Below are 15,225 nucleotides of genomic sequence, written 5' to 3' on the forward strand. Positions count from 1 at the left end.
CTCTGTCCTCGTCATAAATGCCTCCTGTTCCGTTGTGGTTTAACCTGAGGTGTTTCACAAGGTTTGTTGTGTTGCCGCAACTCAGGGGGATGTTGCACGTAAGGCGGATAAAGACATCCGGGATAAGTGAGTAAGCCCGGCTTCACCAAACCTGGTTGGTGCTTTCTTGGATTAATCGGTTGCACGTTTGCTGATCCAGGATAAAAAGACGCGGGTTAATCCAGCCAAGTGTGGATTGTTGGGATAAATGCGTGTTCACGTTGTTCTAAAGAAAACCACGAGATCAATCACAGAATCACTCACAGGAAAATGGAACATGTCGTACTTCACCGTCACTGAAGAAGAGCTGCTTACAGGACAATATGAAGAATTAAAGAACATTATAGGAACAAATAGCAACACCAGAGAAATTAAAGAGAGAGAAGCCTGGTAGAAAATAGTGGACGGGTTTAATGTGTAAGTAGCCTGAACATGTACGACTGATAAACTGTTCTCCACTGGAACTGTTCTAGTTACAGGTTTAATATGGCTCATAGAAGAATGTGTTACTCATGTTATATAGAGTTTAATTAGGTTCAAAGAAATGTTCTACTCTTCAGTTGAAAACACATTGTGTTCTGTTTCATTCATCCTTTGGGGGGAAGTGTTCCAGTTTAACTGTAACTGTACTTCAGGCTCAAAGCTGAAAAATGCTGCTTGTAAATTAAAGTTTTATCTCGTTAAAATGTGTCTTTTTTCTTTCAACATGAATGTGGGAAACACAACTGATTCAAAGAGGTGGGACTTTGAACTAACACTAGACAAAACGCACATACACAGAAAAAAGTACCACACAAGATCATTTGTTGACAAAAACTCTAAATTCAGCATTTAAGTTTAGGAGAGAAAAAATAGTTACATGTTGCTCTCTGACCAGCTGACCAGTGATGTCGTCTGGGAATCAGAACTCCAGAGAATTATCTAATGATGATGCATCATTTCATTGTTACACACTCATAATATCCAAGATTCTTACAAACACACAGCACACATTACACAAATATAACATAAACCAGATGCCGTCATGAAGAGGAAACAGGTGAACGTGGAGTTGGACCTTTATGTCTGATAGAGACCATCTTTCAACTCCAGCATCTTTAAAAGTGAAAATCTAATCTGCAATGATCCACATGTTAATCAGACTCTGACAGAACCTCATCAACTAGTCTTTATTAGTATTGGAATATAACTCTAGGCCTGACAATAACAAACCAAATGAATGAATAGAAAGATGTTTGAAGTTAAACACAGAACGATGTGGGACCTTAGAATGATCTGTAATGTTTAAGTACTGATATATAATTCTTTCTCTTTCAATTTCCAATGTATTTTTTACATCTGTATTGACAAATTTCTCGCTGTTTCTTTTTCTTTTTTGCTGAAATATTGTGTCTGCTGATATGAGCTTTTGTCTTTATATATAATCTGTGTAAATAAATACGACTAAAACTAAAAGTCAACCGGCAAATGAAACGACTATATTTATAATATCTGGACACAGGATGATTGAACTTATCTAACATGTGTATAAAGACCATGGAAATGCTGTAAAACACATTCATTTCTCACAGTGTTGACAACAGATCCAGCACAGGATTAATCTGATCCTGGTTCTGATCCTGGTTCTGATCCTGGTTCTGATCCTGGTCTGGAGCAGGTTAGCTGCAGAGGATAAATCACCATGGTTACTGGTCCAGGATAAAGGGAGTTTTTCCCTCAGGCTGCAGGCTGGTTTTTGTGAAGCGTCTTGAGACTATTTGTGTTGTTATTGCCACTATATAAATAAAACTGAATTAAACTGAATTGAATTGAATCCTGCTTTTGTGCAGCCGACTTGGAGCTAAGTTCATCCAGGATAACGAACATATCCAGGCTTAATCTCTTGTCCCCTCTGGAGTTTAGTTGCTTTATGTCCATTGTTTTCATTGTTAATCATGTTGTGTTTAAGAATCGATTTAGAGCATAAATAATGCGGTATCGGAAGTATCGATGTTCCGGTATCAATGCGGCCGCCGCTAAGGGGCGGGGCTTGTTTGTCACTGCGGTCTGTTGTTGCTCGGGGATCCTCGACACCAAGCTAACGGCCCACGGCTAACGGGACCGAGAAGATGCGGTCATACCGACACACGGATCCCCGCTGCTTCTGACCTCGGTACCGGTTCCGTTAGTTAGTTCGGACTGACCCGGCTCAGAGGTTCGAAGGATGACCTGGACGGCCGCTCAGCTCGGTTAGCATGTTGCGGCTAATCGACCAGTATTGTTGAGATTAGACCCGTTAGCCTCGCTCTGTTCTCCGTGTGTGTGTGGGGGGAGGGGGGTTAGTCCGGTTCTTTGCTCCGTGTGTGTGTTGGGGGGGCGGTTAGCCCGGTTCTTTGCTCCGTGTGGGGGGGGTTTGGCCCGGTTCTTTGTTCCGTGTGTGGGAGGAATTCACCCGGCTCTTTGCTCCGGGGGTCGGTGTTGTGCTACCAACTAGCTGTTAGCCGCAGCTAACGGACTTGGATGTCTTTGTTCGTTAGCTTGGACTCGGTGACTCGTGTCGGCGTCCCGGTACAGCAGATGGAGCGTTAACGAACCGGGCGGTGCTACCGTGGGGTCCAGTGACCTTGGACTCTCCGTCTCTGCTGGACCCGTGTGGAGATGATGGCTCTCGGCTCCGGCTGCGGGCTAACGGCCATCTACCTGCTCCTCCTCTCAGGTCAGTGATGGAGGCTGGAGAAACGCCATCTTGTTTCAGAGTTTACTGCTTCACGTTAGTCCGTTAGCTCCCTGTTACTTTCCTGTTAAACTGTGGGCTTCCTTTTATCTCCCTATTAGCTTCCCGGTAGCTTCCCGTTAACCTCCCGTGATTTAGCTTCCTATTAGTCTCCAACTTCCCGTTAGCTTCCTATTAAACTGTTAGCTCCCCTTTAGCGGCCAAGTACCCTCCTTTTAGCTATAAACCTGGTAGCTTCCTCTTAACCTATTAGCCTTCTGTTAGCTTCCCATAACCCTGTCAGTTTCCTTTAAACTTCATTTTAGTTTCCCTTTAGCTTCCTATTAGCCTCCTGGTTTATTAGCCTCTCGGTCGCTACCAGGAAGCTAATAGGAAGGTTCCTGGTCGTTTACCCACCTTTAGCATCCCTGTTGCCACCTGTTGGCTTCCTGTTCTTCCTGGTGATATTGTCTGTTTGTCCCCCCAGAATGCATCACTGCCTCACAGAGGAATGACAACGTCTATGTGTCAGGGATTTCTAACGGTGAGTTCAGTCATGACACACGTTAAACACACGTTAGCTGACCCATGCTAACTCCATGCCCCCCCCCAGCCTGTGGCGAGGTGGCAGAGCTCCTCCGGGCCTCCAGCGGCGTGGTCACCAGCCCCGGATGGCCCTTCCAGTACCCGTCCAGACTCAACTGCAGCTGGAACATCAGAGTTAGACCTGGGGACTCCGTCACCATCAGGTAAGGCCGTCTCCATGGCAACCAGAGACAGGCAGAGACACCTGGGCACATTCAGTCACCACAGACGTCTCTGCTCTCTCAGCTTCCAGGACTTTGACCTCCAGGGTTCCCACCACTGCTCCTCTGACTGGATGTCCATCAGTAGCTATCGGGGTCTGGACGGACTCCGGGTCTGTGGTTCCTCCCTGCCCCCCCCATACATGTCCTCCCAGGACCACGTCTGGATCCACTTCCATTCTGACGACAGCCTGACGGGGAAAGGGTTCCGGCTGTCCTACGTCACCGGTAAGGGTAGAACCACACAGCTAGAACCAGGCTGTGTGCGGCTGGTGTAACTCTGGGGGGGGGTCTGTGGGTCCAGGCAGGACAGAGGCCTCCAGCTGTGACCAGGACCAGTTCCACTGCTCTAACGGGAAGTGTATCCCAGACCTGTGGCGCTGTAACTCCATGGACGAGTGTGGAGACAACTCGGACGAGGAGCTCTGTGTGGACCCCCCCTTCTCCTTCCAGCCCTGCAGCCTCAACCAGTTCCCCTGCCTCTCCCGCTACACCCGCATCTACACCTGCCTCCCTCACAGCCTGAGGTGTGATGGCAGCGTGGACTGTCAGGTGACCACCGGGGGGCGGGGTCTTTTATTGTTATGTACCCGTAGCTAAGCTAACGTGCTAACAGCCCAGCTGGTCTCTTGTTGGTCCAGGACCTCGGGGACGAGATTGACTGTGACGTTCCTACCTGTGGAGAGTGGCTCAAGAACTTCTACGGTTCTTTCAGTTCTCCAAACTACCCTGATTTCTACCCCCCAGGAAGTAACTGCACCTGGCTGATTGACACTGGAGACCACCGCAAGGTACCCGACCGGACCCGGACTCGGTATCAGTATAGTGCCCTGTGGTTATAATGAGGTTTGCCCTCTGACTCCCCCTGCAGGTCATCCTGAGGTTCACAGACTTTAAACTCGATGGTACCGGGTACGGCGACTATGTGAAGGTGTACGACGGCCTGGAAGAAAACCCTCGCCGCCTCCTCCGGGTCCTGACCGCCATCGACTCCAGAGCGTCGGTTGCCGTGGTGTCGTCGTCGGGTCAGCTCCGGGTCCATTTCTACGCCGACAAGATCAACGCGGCCCGAGGCTTCAACGTCACCTACCAGGTACAAACGCTTCCTCCTCATATCAGCTTTCATGTATCACATTTATTGTGAGATAAAGTGCGGTGTTTTCGCCCGGAGTTGACTCTGGTCGACCTGGTTCTAACCTGGATGTTTCATGCTGAGAAAAATCATAAAAACGTCTGTTCCCTCTGTCGTTGGGTTCATGAACTATAAGAGCATGAGATCAAGCAGACGTAAACGTGAGGAGGACGTAGAGTCCTCATGAACGTGGTAGTGAACCAGCTACAGGATCAGTACCAGCCTGAGTCCGGCTCCTCCTGTTAGTGAAGGACCAACATGTTCACATGGGGCCTGACGCCAGGAGATTCTCTTTAGCCTCTTTAGTTCATCGTGTGTTCTACCCTGTGTGTGTTCTCCAGGTGGACGGGTTCTGTTTGCCCTGGGAGGTTCCCTGTGGGGGGAACTGGGGCTGTTACAACGAGCAGCAGAGATGTGACGGATACTGGCACTGCCCCAACGGACGGGACGAACTCAACTGCTCCTCATGTCAGGACGACGAGTTTCCATGTTCCAGGAACGGAGCCTGTTACCCTCGATCGGACCGATGCAACTACCAGAACCGCTGCCCCAACGGGTCCGACGAGAAGAACTGCTTCTTCTGTCAGCCTGGGAACTTCCACTGCAAGGTAGGGATGAGGAGGGGGGGGGTCAGGGAGGAGGTAATGAGGCGGACTGACCTGACGTCACCTTGTCCTCAGAATAACCGGTGTGTGTTTGAGTCGTGGGTGTGCGACGCTCAGGACGACTGTGGCGACGGCAGCGACGAGGAGAGTTGTCCCGTCATCGTTCCCACCAGAGTCATCACGGCCGCCGTCATCGGGAGCCTCATCTGTGGCCTCCTCCTCGTCATCGCCCTCGGCTGCACCTGCAAACTCTACTCCCTCAGGATGTTTGAGCGCAGGTATGACCACGCCCCCTCCTCACTCTGGGGGCGGCGGCTTCAGTAGGCAATGGAGGGAGGAAGGAAAGACAAAAGAAGAAAAAATGAAGGAATGTGAAAGGATTGTGATTGGTTGTGATTGGTTGTTGCAGGTCGTTTGAGACCCAGCTGTCCAGGGTGGAGGCGGAGCTCCTGAGGAGGGAAGCCCCTCCTTCTTATGGTCAGCTGATCGCACAGGGGCTGATTCCTCCGGTGGAGGATTTCCCCGTGTGCTCTGGAAGCCAGGTAAGACTCTCACCTGAGGTTCTGACGAGGAAGGAGGAAAAAATGAATCTATCTTGTTTACGTGTCATAAATTCTCGATGTGTTAAATCGTTTCCGGTAACGTATCATCTGCTCCGAGTTCTGACGGTGTTTTTCTGTCCTCAGGCGTCTGTTCTGGAGAACCTCCGCCTGGCCGTGCGCTCTCAGCTCGGCTTCACCTCCCTCAGGCTTCCCTCCTCCGGTCGTCATAGCAACCTGTGGCGCAGGCTCTTCACCTTCTCACGGTCTCGCCGGTCTGGTTCCTTGGCCCTGGTCTCGGCCGACCTGGAGGACGGCCCCGGCGCTGGGAGTTCTGGCTCCGACCCGCCGTCCCCAGACTCAGACGACACGGACACCGAGGGTGAGCGAGGGAGGGAGCGTGGCGTGGGAGCGGTGGGCGGACCCATCGGTGCCCTCCCACATAAAACTCCGCCCCCCTCTGCCGTGGAGGCCGTGGTTTCGGTGACGGCGTCCTCGATGTCTGTGACGCCAACATCCAGAGCCCGCGATAGGCCCAGGGAGGCCCCTCCCCCCTCCAGCCCTGTCACCGTGGTAACGTCCACTCCAGATCCAGCAGACCGCCTCCACAGCGACACCTCCGAGCTCCAAGCCCCGCCCACCTCCGCTCTACAGCGCCTGGCCCAGAACCTGCACCGCTTCGCCAGAAACCTGACCAGAACTGGCCAGCACAACCAGAGCTGGACCATTCACAGCCCGCTGCGCCAGCTGGAGACAGGAAGGGGCGGGGCCGAGGGCGGCGAGCAACGAGGGAGCACAGAAGAAGAAGAAGAAGAAGAGGACGTGGAACTCCTGATCCCCGCCTCCGACTCCGACACATCGTCCTCTTCCTCAGCACTGAGCGACGTCCGGCAGCCGCTGCTTGACCCACACCCCTCATCTGCAGACGGCGCCGCCCGCCATCACCACGGAAACGGCGGCGGTCGAGGACGAGACGGGCTCTGTAGACACTGTGGGATGGTCCACACGGCTCAGATCCCCGACGCCTGCCTGGAGCCCACAGGCAAAACGGAGAGCAGCGACGACGAGCTGCTGCTGCTCTGCTAACTCACTGGGCTAACATGCTAATGGACAGGCTAACACTGCTCACAATACACCTACAACTGGCTAACATGCCAACGGACAGGCTAACACTGCTCACAATACACCCACTGCTGGCTATCATGCTAACAGCCAGGCTAACACTCATGATAACACACCTACAGCTGGCCAACCTGCTAACAGCCAGGCTAACACTCATGACAACACACCTACAGCTGGCCAACCTGCTAACTGACAGGCTAACACTTTTGCAATGCACCTACAACTGCTTAAAATGTTAAAACAATGGCTAACACCGATCACCATACACCTACAGTGGACTAAACTGCTAACGGACATGCTAGCTCTACTCTGTACACCCTGACCCTACATGCACAGTTTGCTGCTCTGCTAACAGGCTAAGCAGTCGACCTGCTATGCTATCAAGCTAATACTTCAAACCCCACATCTTTTGCTGATGGCTAGTCACTGGACTCTGTTAGCATATGTTAGCATGTTAGCTGGATTAAAGGCTAGTTCCCAGTGATGTTGGAGAACCTATTGATGTCGCATCGGTACGACCTTGAAAGCTGTCCTCTTGTCCCCGGTCCGTCCTGCTCCTTCGGTATGATGCTAAATGCTACGCTAAGTCCTGAGAGACACCAGGGACAAGAACTTTGAACGCTGATGGCCATGAGGACCCGGGTCATGTGACCTGTGGAGATACCAGCTAAAGTAGCTTAAGTAAAGTCACCTGGTACCACCGTGAGTTAACCCGGTTATTAATCCAGAATGTGTTTGATCTTCGTTTCTCTGACGGGTTCCTGTCTGGTTCCTGTCTGGTTCTTCTGATGGGTTCCTGTCTGGTTCCTCTGACGGGTTCCTGTCTGGTTCCTGTCTGGTTCTTCTGATGGGTTCCTGTCTGGTTCCTGTCTGGTTCCTGTCTGGTTCCTCTGATGGGTTCCTGTCTGGTTCCTGTCTGGTTCCTCTGATGGGTTCCTGTCTGGTTCCTGTCCGGCTCCTCTGGATTGTGGCCAGAGGAGCCGAGTAGTGTTTACACTTCATCTTGACCCTGTAGGACCATCAGAACCGGTCTGGACTGTCCCAGCTCCAGTTCTAGTGTGTAGTGACTTCCCCCATGACTGAAGCCGACGTCTTTGTTTCTGGTGTGAGAGCGTCTATTTATTATTAATGTGACCACGGTCCTCATCATCCTCAACATTATTATTATTATTGTTATTATTATTATTATTATTATTATTATTGTTGTTGTTGTTTACTTGTTTATTTGTGGTGGAGCTGTTTGTTTCTTTTTTCTGACCTGCATGATCTCAGTTGTTTGCTGTTTAGTTTTTGTTTGAGTGTAAAAGTTTAAAAACCTGATTCACTAAAGATTAAAGTTCACCTTCAGTGTCATCTCTAGTCTGGCGCTCCCTTCGTTCTCACATCCCCTGCTGGTCACTCCCAGAAAAACATGGCCGACCTGTGTCCACCTCCTGCCACTGGTCCCAGCTGATGCTATTTTCCCGGGAACATGGGCGACACCATCTTGTGAATTTGGATCCAGAGTCTGATCAGTACAGTCTGAGGGCGGAGCCACGATCTAGATGCCCCGCCCACACTCCCTCCAGACTCACTGGTGTGATTGTTTAATTAATTCTACACTCTGCTCCACCTCCAGCAGCTAAAGGAAATCAGATTATACGCTGAACCTATTTTTAAAAACAGTATTTTAAAACTCTCACGGGGCCTCTTTATGGAGCAGTTGGCATGGCAACTGGTGGCCGCCATTATGTGACATTTCTATAGCGTCGAATAACGGAAACTTATCAAAAAATTGACACTTGAACATTCATCAACTAACTAAAATGACTGAAACCATCTTTGAAAAATATTTGTGTATTTTAGTGTTTGGTCTAAGCCCCGCCCACTAATGTGGAGGAGGTGGAGCTTGTGACCTATACTGCAGCCTCCAACCACCAGGGGGAGCTCTACTAGCTTCAGCTTCACAGTAGCTCAATATTCATAGACATTCTGTGGTTAAAACTAACGCGAGTCCTATTAATTAATCTCAGATTAATTAGATCAGATGGAGGAAGTCGACCTCACAAACAGGCTGTTACCCTCTGAACGATACATCTGCTCATATCTATTTATATTTTACTAAGTAAATGTTTGTTAGCTCAGTTTTCGTTATCAGGTTATTTCTGTGTAAAGTGAATCCTGTTGGAGTTGCTCAGTACATGAGTTCAGCCTTTTATTTAATCCATTGTATTTATTATTTGATCCTGACGTTAACAACCAGCTCGTCTCATTCAAACACTTTATTGTTGAAGATTAAACGTTCAGTAAAACATCACATCGTTGACCAACTCGTTAAATAAATCACTTCAATGTCTAGAAAAATACACAAAGACGTCGCCAGCTCCTTTCTTCTTCTGTGGTGTTTTAAAGGAGCAGCTCCAACATCTGGATGAGGTCTCCTCTGACCAATCACAGCGCAGCAGGCAGCGACGTCCAATCAGAGAACATCAATGTCAGGTCAACTCGTCACATTAATAACCACAGAGAGAGGAGGAGGTGACCCTGGTCTCTGAGAGTTCAGCAGGATCCTGGATCAAGAGTTCCTTTAAATAAAGTTCAGATGTGAACGCTGAATCTGGATCCGTGTCCTCGGTTCTGGTCCAGGTCCGTCTAGATGGACTCGATCTGGCGCCGAACTTTTTCCGAGGCGAGGCGGTCGAGCCAGCGCTGGCGGACCACCACCACGATGGCGAAGACCGCCGTCAGAGCCAACATGGCCGCCTCAAACTTCCAGAAGAGGTGTTCGTCCATCATGGCGGAGCGACAGCTGCAACGGAGGAAGGGAAGGAACTACGTCATTAAAACATTCATAGGAAAAAAAAAAAAGTTCCTCTGATCCAACCACGGTTTAAATGAGTCCAGGTAGTTTCTGTTCACCAGCTCCATCACAGCAACTTTATTCAGAGCCTGAACTTTCCTCACACATGACAAATAATAAGAACTATGCTTTAAAATAACTCACAGAATTGACTCATCTACAGGTTTTTCTACAACTATTCTAATCAGATCTGGATGTAAAGATGTTATTTATTCTGGTTTTGTCCTTTTTCTACTAAACCATGAGAAAATATCTGTCAATTCATTTCTACTTTATTTAACCATATTTTTCCTTCTTCTTTGAACATTTCTAGTTTGTCTCCTTTAACCATCCGTCTGACATTAACAGTCTGTTTTATATCATTAATCTGATTATACATTTAGACAAATATCACATATAAATACACTCATCTCCATCTCTGAAGCAACACGTTCACACTGAGACGCTCCTCTAATGTTACATAGGTTATAGTCACTGATCACTGCCTCCTCTAATAATGGAGACGTCTGGTCACATTAATTATTAATAGTTAATAGTAATTGTTATTAATATCAGTATCAAGAAATGAATATTATTCATTTAATTAACTAGATCTAGATGAATCTAGAATCCACTGGAACATGTTCAAGATAAAAAATAATGTGTCTTTAATTTATATATGTTGTTGTTTATTTCTGTTTTCTGTCATTTTTGTTTCATATTCATTTATTTTGTGTCACCTGGAGACACATGACATTGTTTTCTGCTCCATGAAGTTTTCTTTCCTGTTAGTTATTGACTTATTTCGTGTTTCTTGTCGGTTTGTCCTCTGACCTCTTGTACTCCTCTCTGCTGGTCTTGGTGCAGTTGACTCTCTCCACGTATCCCGTCTGTTTACATGCCGACTGAGACCTCTGAAACGTGACCACAGGCGGTTAATGACAAACCAACGAAGAAGAAGCTCCTGGCCTCTGATTGGTTGGAGGAGAAGGACACTCACTGAGTTGAAGTCACTGCAGCGTTCACACTCCTCCGTCACCACAAAGTCCTCCAGCAGCCAACAGGGCTCCGGCGCCGTCCTCACACCTGAGGGACAGGGACAGGTGAGACATGCGGTCAGGTGAGACACGTGGACATGTAAGGTGAGACACGTGGACATGTAAGGTGAGACAGCCATACCTGTGGATCTGTCTTCTCCTCTCAGAGCTGCTCCAAAAACTCTGAAACACAACCAACATGATTCACTGTTACAGGGTGTCCATGTCCTGTCCCCTGTCCCCTGTCCCCTGTCCCCTGACCCCTGACCCCTGTCCCCTGACCTCTGACCCCTGTCCCCCGTCCCCTGACCCAGACCCACCTGAGAGAGACGAGGCCCCAGAACAGAGCGTGGAGGACAAGGACTCGAGGACGACAGCAGGCCACAGGGATCCGACAGTCACTCTCCATCAGCTGTTTCCTGGTGAGCGTCAGCTGGTGAAACCTAATTACAACAAGGTTTTATCATTATATTCAACACAACTTTATTTCTATAGAGTCAATAACAAAGCAAACAAGAACAAGAACAACAATAATAATATATTTTATTTACAGGCCCTTTTTAAATCGGGGTCACTGAAGGAGAGGTTGAAGGTCTGAGGGATTTGACGTCTTGAGGCTAGAAGCTGGTTTTTAGTGTATTAGTTCTGAATTTAATGACTCTGTATCGAACCTGGAAGACAAACTCCATCAATGAATCTTCTTGTGGACAGTAACTGACTCAGATGGACTTTAATGATCCACTAGGGATGTTATTTGGTCACAGGATCTTAGTGGCACATAAAGGAAACACATGAACCCTCCAGGAACCAGGAACCATGTGTGGTAACGTGGTTCCTGGTTCCTCTCAGTTTTTGAGCCAATCAGAGAAGATCCAGGAAACATTGTCAGGTCTAATCAGGGTCTAATGTGGTCTACAAGGTCCCCCCTCTGATCTGGTTTATTAGGAACCATGAAGAAGAACAAGTGTCCTAATGTTTCTAATGTGATGATGTTGATGATGTTCTAATGTGACAAATACATGTTTACATTAGTTTAAGGACCACCAAAATGGAAACCAGTATGAGACCAGGAACCAGATATGAGACCAGGATGAACCAGACAATGAGACCAGAACCAGATATGAGACCAGGAACCAGATATGAGACAGACCACAGGAACCAGATATGAGACCAGGAACCAGAAATGAGACCAGGAACCAGATATGAGTAACCAGGTAAACCAGATATGAGACCAGAACCAGATATGAGACCAGGGACCAGATATGAGACCAGGAACCAGATATGAGACCAGGAACCAGATATGAGACCAGAACCAGATATGAGACATTCATTCATCTGGATTTAACTCGGGGACATTAGAACGTTTTGAAATATCTCACCAAAGTAAAACAGTTTTCTGACAACTTACACTCTGGGGTTGTATAGGGTAATATTTCGATGAGCGCCCTGTAAAGGGTTACGAACCACAAGTAAAATGAAAGATTAAATAAAATAAAAATACAATAATAATAACGGCCTCTATTCACCCACAGAGACAAGCTAACACTAGTTAGCTTAGCTCCGCTACGAACACTCACCTAATCCGACCAAACAGCGGCCATTTTGGAACAAAAGATGGAATCGAGAGCAACACAAGGCAGGTTAAAGCGTCCAAGTATACGGGACAATCCGTAAAAGTACACAGGATTACCGGTAAAAAGTACCGTCTACCGGAGAACTACCATTAATCCTCCGGTTGCTCACAGATCAGTCCTCGGCCTCTCACTCACCAACAGGCAAAACGTAGCGATTTCCGGTAGTGCGTCTTCATAATAAAATACATTATCGCCATGATCAGGCAAAACTAAAATAAATTATCATCATTAGTTTGATGTATTTAACTGAAACCTCTTAAAAAATATTTACATTCGTGTAAAAGCATTCAATATAATTATATTTGTTACAGAGAGTGGAATTGAATGGACAAACATTTACTTTGAAAGTCAATAAGAGTAGCTTCCGTTCTTCTCTTTGAGATACGTATTTATCTTTCGGCTATTTTCGGCTAAACTCGGTCACTTTAAACTGTTTTCGGCTAAACTCGGTCACTTTAAACTGTTTTCGGCTAAACTCGGTCACTTTAAACTGTTTTCGGCTAAACTCGGCCACTTTAAATCACGATCAATCGGAAAAAACGCGACCATGTGTTTTAGCCTTTGCGCTTACCGTAGCTGTGAGCAGGTGACGCATTCGTCAAATAGTTAAACTCCGCTAGTTAATATATTTATATTTATTTGTTGGTGCTATGAATGGGCTTTATATCTATGAAACAGAAGAGTTTCAGGAATCAGGAAATGAAAAGCATTTTATCTGGTTGAGCCACTATTGTTGGGAATGTCCAACGACCTCATCACTAATAAATACGAAGAGAAACTGGACGGAATGTTCACATTTTGTTGTTTTGTTGTAACACAACATGTGTCTCTGGTTTATCTGACATGGATGCTACGTGATCCAGTTTGTTGTTAGACTTCAATGAAGTTCAAAAGTAAAGGGAAAGAAAAAAATAAAATGAAAACAAAATATAAGTATTATCTAGTAAAATAAAACTGAAAATAGTGTAAGCAACAAAAAATGTACAGCATCGTTAGACTAATAGTTTTTGGAAAACAAGATAAAACACTTTTTTTTCAACAAGCGCCAGCAAGTATTTTATTTGATATTGTAACAGCGAGTCAAAAAATGACCTAGACACTTATATTATTGGGCTAAATAATATCAATAAATGAACAAGAACTAGAGACGGAAGAATAAACAGTTTATACATGGAATGATGTTCAGGTCCAGTGAACGTTAACATGGATAATATGGATAATAGATCATATTTAGTTAATCTGTTACAGAGACACTGATACTTATGTCAGAGCTTTGTTATTGTCATGTGTGTCATGTTAAAAATTAATGGTTGTGGGAATCAGCCCCTGGTTCAGAGGCTGTGGACGAAAAAATGTGAACACCTGGAGCCGCGTGGACAGCGACACACCTGACCGGATAGACTCTGCTGGCCACGCCCCTGACTCCGATGGCCCCGCCCCCGACTCCGACCCCAGCAGAACTTCTCCAGGTTACACTGGAAGAGGAGATGCAGTTAAAGACACGTTCACTGTGCAGGCTGAAGGGACTCGTTCTGGTAGCCATGGTTACCAGGACGGTGACCCTGCGTCTCTTCAGCCGCCGACAGAGTCCAGGAAGTCGAGCTGCGACGTTCTCCTCCAGAGGCGACTGCAGCGACGCCTCCTGCTGAGCGACGAGGAACAGAGCAACACGTTCACCCCCCAGTGGTCACAGCTGGTTTTACAGCTGCCCATCATTCCCAGCATGCACCTGTCCTACCTGCAGCCCGGCCTCCGGAGGAGGAGGAGGAGGAGGAGGAGGGAGATCAGGTAAACTACACTCCATGATCTCCAGAGAAATAAAACTGATCAGCAGCAGCACCGCGACCCACGCCCTCACCTCCATCAATCAGTCAATTAACACGTCAATCAACCAGTCCTCCTCCTCCTCCTCCTTCTTCTTCTTCTTCTTCTTCTTCTTCTGTGACACAAACAGCCGCTGAAGGAGGAAACACATTAATCCTCTTATTCAGCTTCAGGAGTCACGTGACGAGACTATGACGTCACACTGCGCTAATCAATACCTGGTCAGCTGATGATGATCACAGCTGACCATAATAATAACAATAATAATAATATCAGACTGATCAGTGAGAGTTAGGTATTTATTTAGTTATTTTATATTTTATTTATTATGGACTATTGATGATTTATTTATTTTTTGTTTGACTGATTAATGTTTCAGTTCAGACTGAATCTTCATTTGTTTCTGATGAATTCAGTGACAGAAACAAACCTCGTAGTTCCATGTGTTCATTTAATAATTAATTAATCATGTATTCAGGAGAACGTGAATTAACGTCCTGGTCGTTGTTTGTGGAGAAATGATTGAAATGAATCTGAATCAGCTGAAGTTCCACAGGACGACTGGACCAGAGAGAAACCGTTCGGCTGCTGCTTCTGAGCGTTAACAGGACTGTGGAAGACCAGGACCAGGACCAAGACCAGGACCAAGACCAGGACCAGAATCAGGACCAGGACCAGGACCAGAATCAGGACCAGAATCAGGACCAGAATCAGGACCAGAATCAGGACCAGGACCAAGACCAGGATCAGGACCAGAATCAGGAGCAGACTCAAACCAGAGAGCAGCGGTCAGGTGTCCACTGGCTGCTCGGTCAGACGGGAAGATCTTCAGCTGGAACTGCAGACTCACACCAGGATTCACAGGACAGAGAGAAACCAGCTGCGATAAATTCTGTGAGAAAGTTCCCAGGATGCAGGACTCGAGCTTTAATGCAGAAACCATTTGAATGCTCTGTATGCTGGAAAAACCTCATGCA

General features: G+C 47.2%; 3 protein-coding genes across 8 annotated transcripts; 1 reads left to right on the plus strand and 2 right to left on the minus strand.

Annotated features, from left to right (window-relative positions):
• The first annotated feature begins 2,046 nt into the window (after positions 1-2,046).
• lrp12 (low density lipoprotein receptor-related protein 12) lies at positions 2,047-8,288 on the plus strand. 2 transcript variants are annotated; one of them, XM_047605928.1, is made up of 12 exons: positions 2,047-2,267; positions 2,556-2,734; positions 3,219-3,275; positions 3,345-3,480; positions 3,563-3,765; positions 3,842-4,089; positions 4,179-4,328; positions 4,409-4,630; positions 5,011-5,277; positions 5,350-5,552; positions 5,684-5,816; positions 5,961-8,288. In XM_047605928.1, the coding sequence occupies exons 2-12, from the start codon at positions 2,677-2,679 to the stop codon at positions 6,897-6,899; spliced, it is 2,616 nt and encodes an 871-aa protein (XP_047461884.1). In that variant the 5' UTR covers positions 2,047-2,267; positions 2,556-2,676; the 3' UTR covers positions 6,900-8,288. The 2 variants fall into 2 exon arrangements, with proteins under 2 accessions (XP_047461884.1, XP_047461885.1); XM_047605929.1 differs by having other exon boundaries at positions 2,048-2,191.
• An 893-nt stretch (positions 8,289-9,181) lies between these two features.
• Positions 9,182-12,582, minus strand: jtb (jumping translocation breakpoint). 2 transcript variants are annotated; one of them, XM_047605934.1, is made up of 6 exons: positions 12,368-12,582; positions 11,111-11,233; positions 10,933-10,973; positions 10,754-10,839; positions 10,588-10,667; positions 9,182-9,723 (listed from the first exon to the last, which is right to left on the minus strand). In XM_047605934.1, exons 2-6 carry the CDS (start codon positions 11,197-11,199, stop codon positions 9,567-9,569), a joined length of 453 nt encoding a protein of 150 aa, XP_047461890.1. In that variant the 5' UTR covers positions 11,200-11,233; positions 12,368-12,582; the 3' UTR covers positions 9,182-9,566. The 2 variants fall into 2 exon arrangements, with proteins under 2 accessions (XP_047461890.1, XP_047461889.1); XM_047605933.1 differs by having other exon boundaries at positions 11,111-11,237.
• An 851-nt stretch (positions 12,583-13,433) lies between these two features.
• Positions 13,434-14,903, minus strand: si:ch211-191i18.4 (uncharacterized protein LOC799350 homolog). 4 transcript variants are annotated; one of them, XM_047605556.1, is made up of 3 exons: positions 14,163-14,903; positions 13,974-14,066; positions 13,434-13,899 (listed from the first exon to the last, which is right to left on the minus strand). In XM_047605556.1, the coding sequence occupies exons 1-3, from the start codon at positions 14,286-14,288 to the stop codon at positions 13,756-13,758; spliced, it is 363 nt and encodes a 120-aa protein (XP_047461512.1). In that variant the 5' UTR covers positions 14,289-14,903; the 3' UTR covers positions 13,434-13,755. The 4 variants fall into 4 exon arrangements, with proteins under 4 accessions (XP_047461512.1, XP_047461511.1, XP_047461510.1 ...); XM_047605555.1 differs by having other exon boundaries at positions 13,974-14,069; XM_047605554.1 differs by having other exon boundaries at positions 13,434-14,066.
• Positions 14,904-15,225: the final 322 nt, after the last annotated feature.

This window comes from Mugil cephalus, chromosome 14 (genome assembly GCF_022458985.1).
Source record: "Mugil cephalus isolate CIBA_MC_2020 chromosome 14, CIBA_Mcephalus_1.1, whole genome shotgun sequence".
NCBI classification, from domain to species: domain Eukaryota; kingdom Metazoa; phylum Chordata; class Actinopteri; order Mugiliformes; family Mugilidae; genus Mugil; species Mugil cephalus.

What these genes read in the sequence shown, in the direction of transcription:
- lrp12 (XM_047605928.1), top strand. Translation starts at nt 2,677, where the DNA reads ATGATGGCTCTCGGCTCCGGCTGCGGGCTAACGGCCATCTACCTGCTC. An exon ending in GGGGACTCCGTCACCATCAG is followed by an intron (nt 3,481 to 3,562) that starts GTAAGGCCGTCT and finishes CTGCTCTCTCAG; the next exon opens with CTTCCAGGACTTTGACCTCC. An exon ending in ACACTGGAGACCACCGCAAG is followed by an intron (nt 4,329 to 4,408) that starts GTACCCGACCGG and finishes CTCCCCCTGCAG; the next exon opens with GTCATCCTGAGGTTCACAGA.
- jtb (XM_047605934.1), bottom strand. Translation starts at nt 11,199, where the DNA reads ATGGAGAGTGACTGTCGGATCCCTGTGGCCTGCTGTCGTCCTCGAGTC. An exon ending in AGGAGAAGACAGATCCACAG is followed by an intron (nt 10,840 to 10,932) that starts GTATGGCTGTCT and finishes CCTGTCCCTCAG; the next exon opens with GTGTGAGGACGGCGCCGGAG. An exon ending in GCTGCAGTGACTTCAACTCA is followed by an intron (nt 10,668 to 10,753) that starts GTGAGTGTCCTT and finishes GTCACGTTTCAG; the next exon opens with AGGTCTCAGTCGGCATGTAA.
- si:ch211-191i18.4 (XM_047605553.1), bottom strand. Translation starts at nt 14,288, where the DNA reads ATGGAGGTGAGGGCGTGGGTCGCGGTGCTGCTGCTGATCAGTTTTATT. An exon ending in CTCCGGAGGCCGGGCTGCAG is followed by an intron (nt 14,070 to 14,162) that starts GTAGGACAGGTG and finishes CTCGTCGCTCAG; the next exon opens with CAGGAGGCGTCGCTGCAGTC.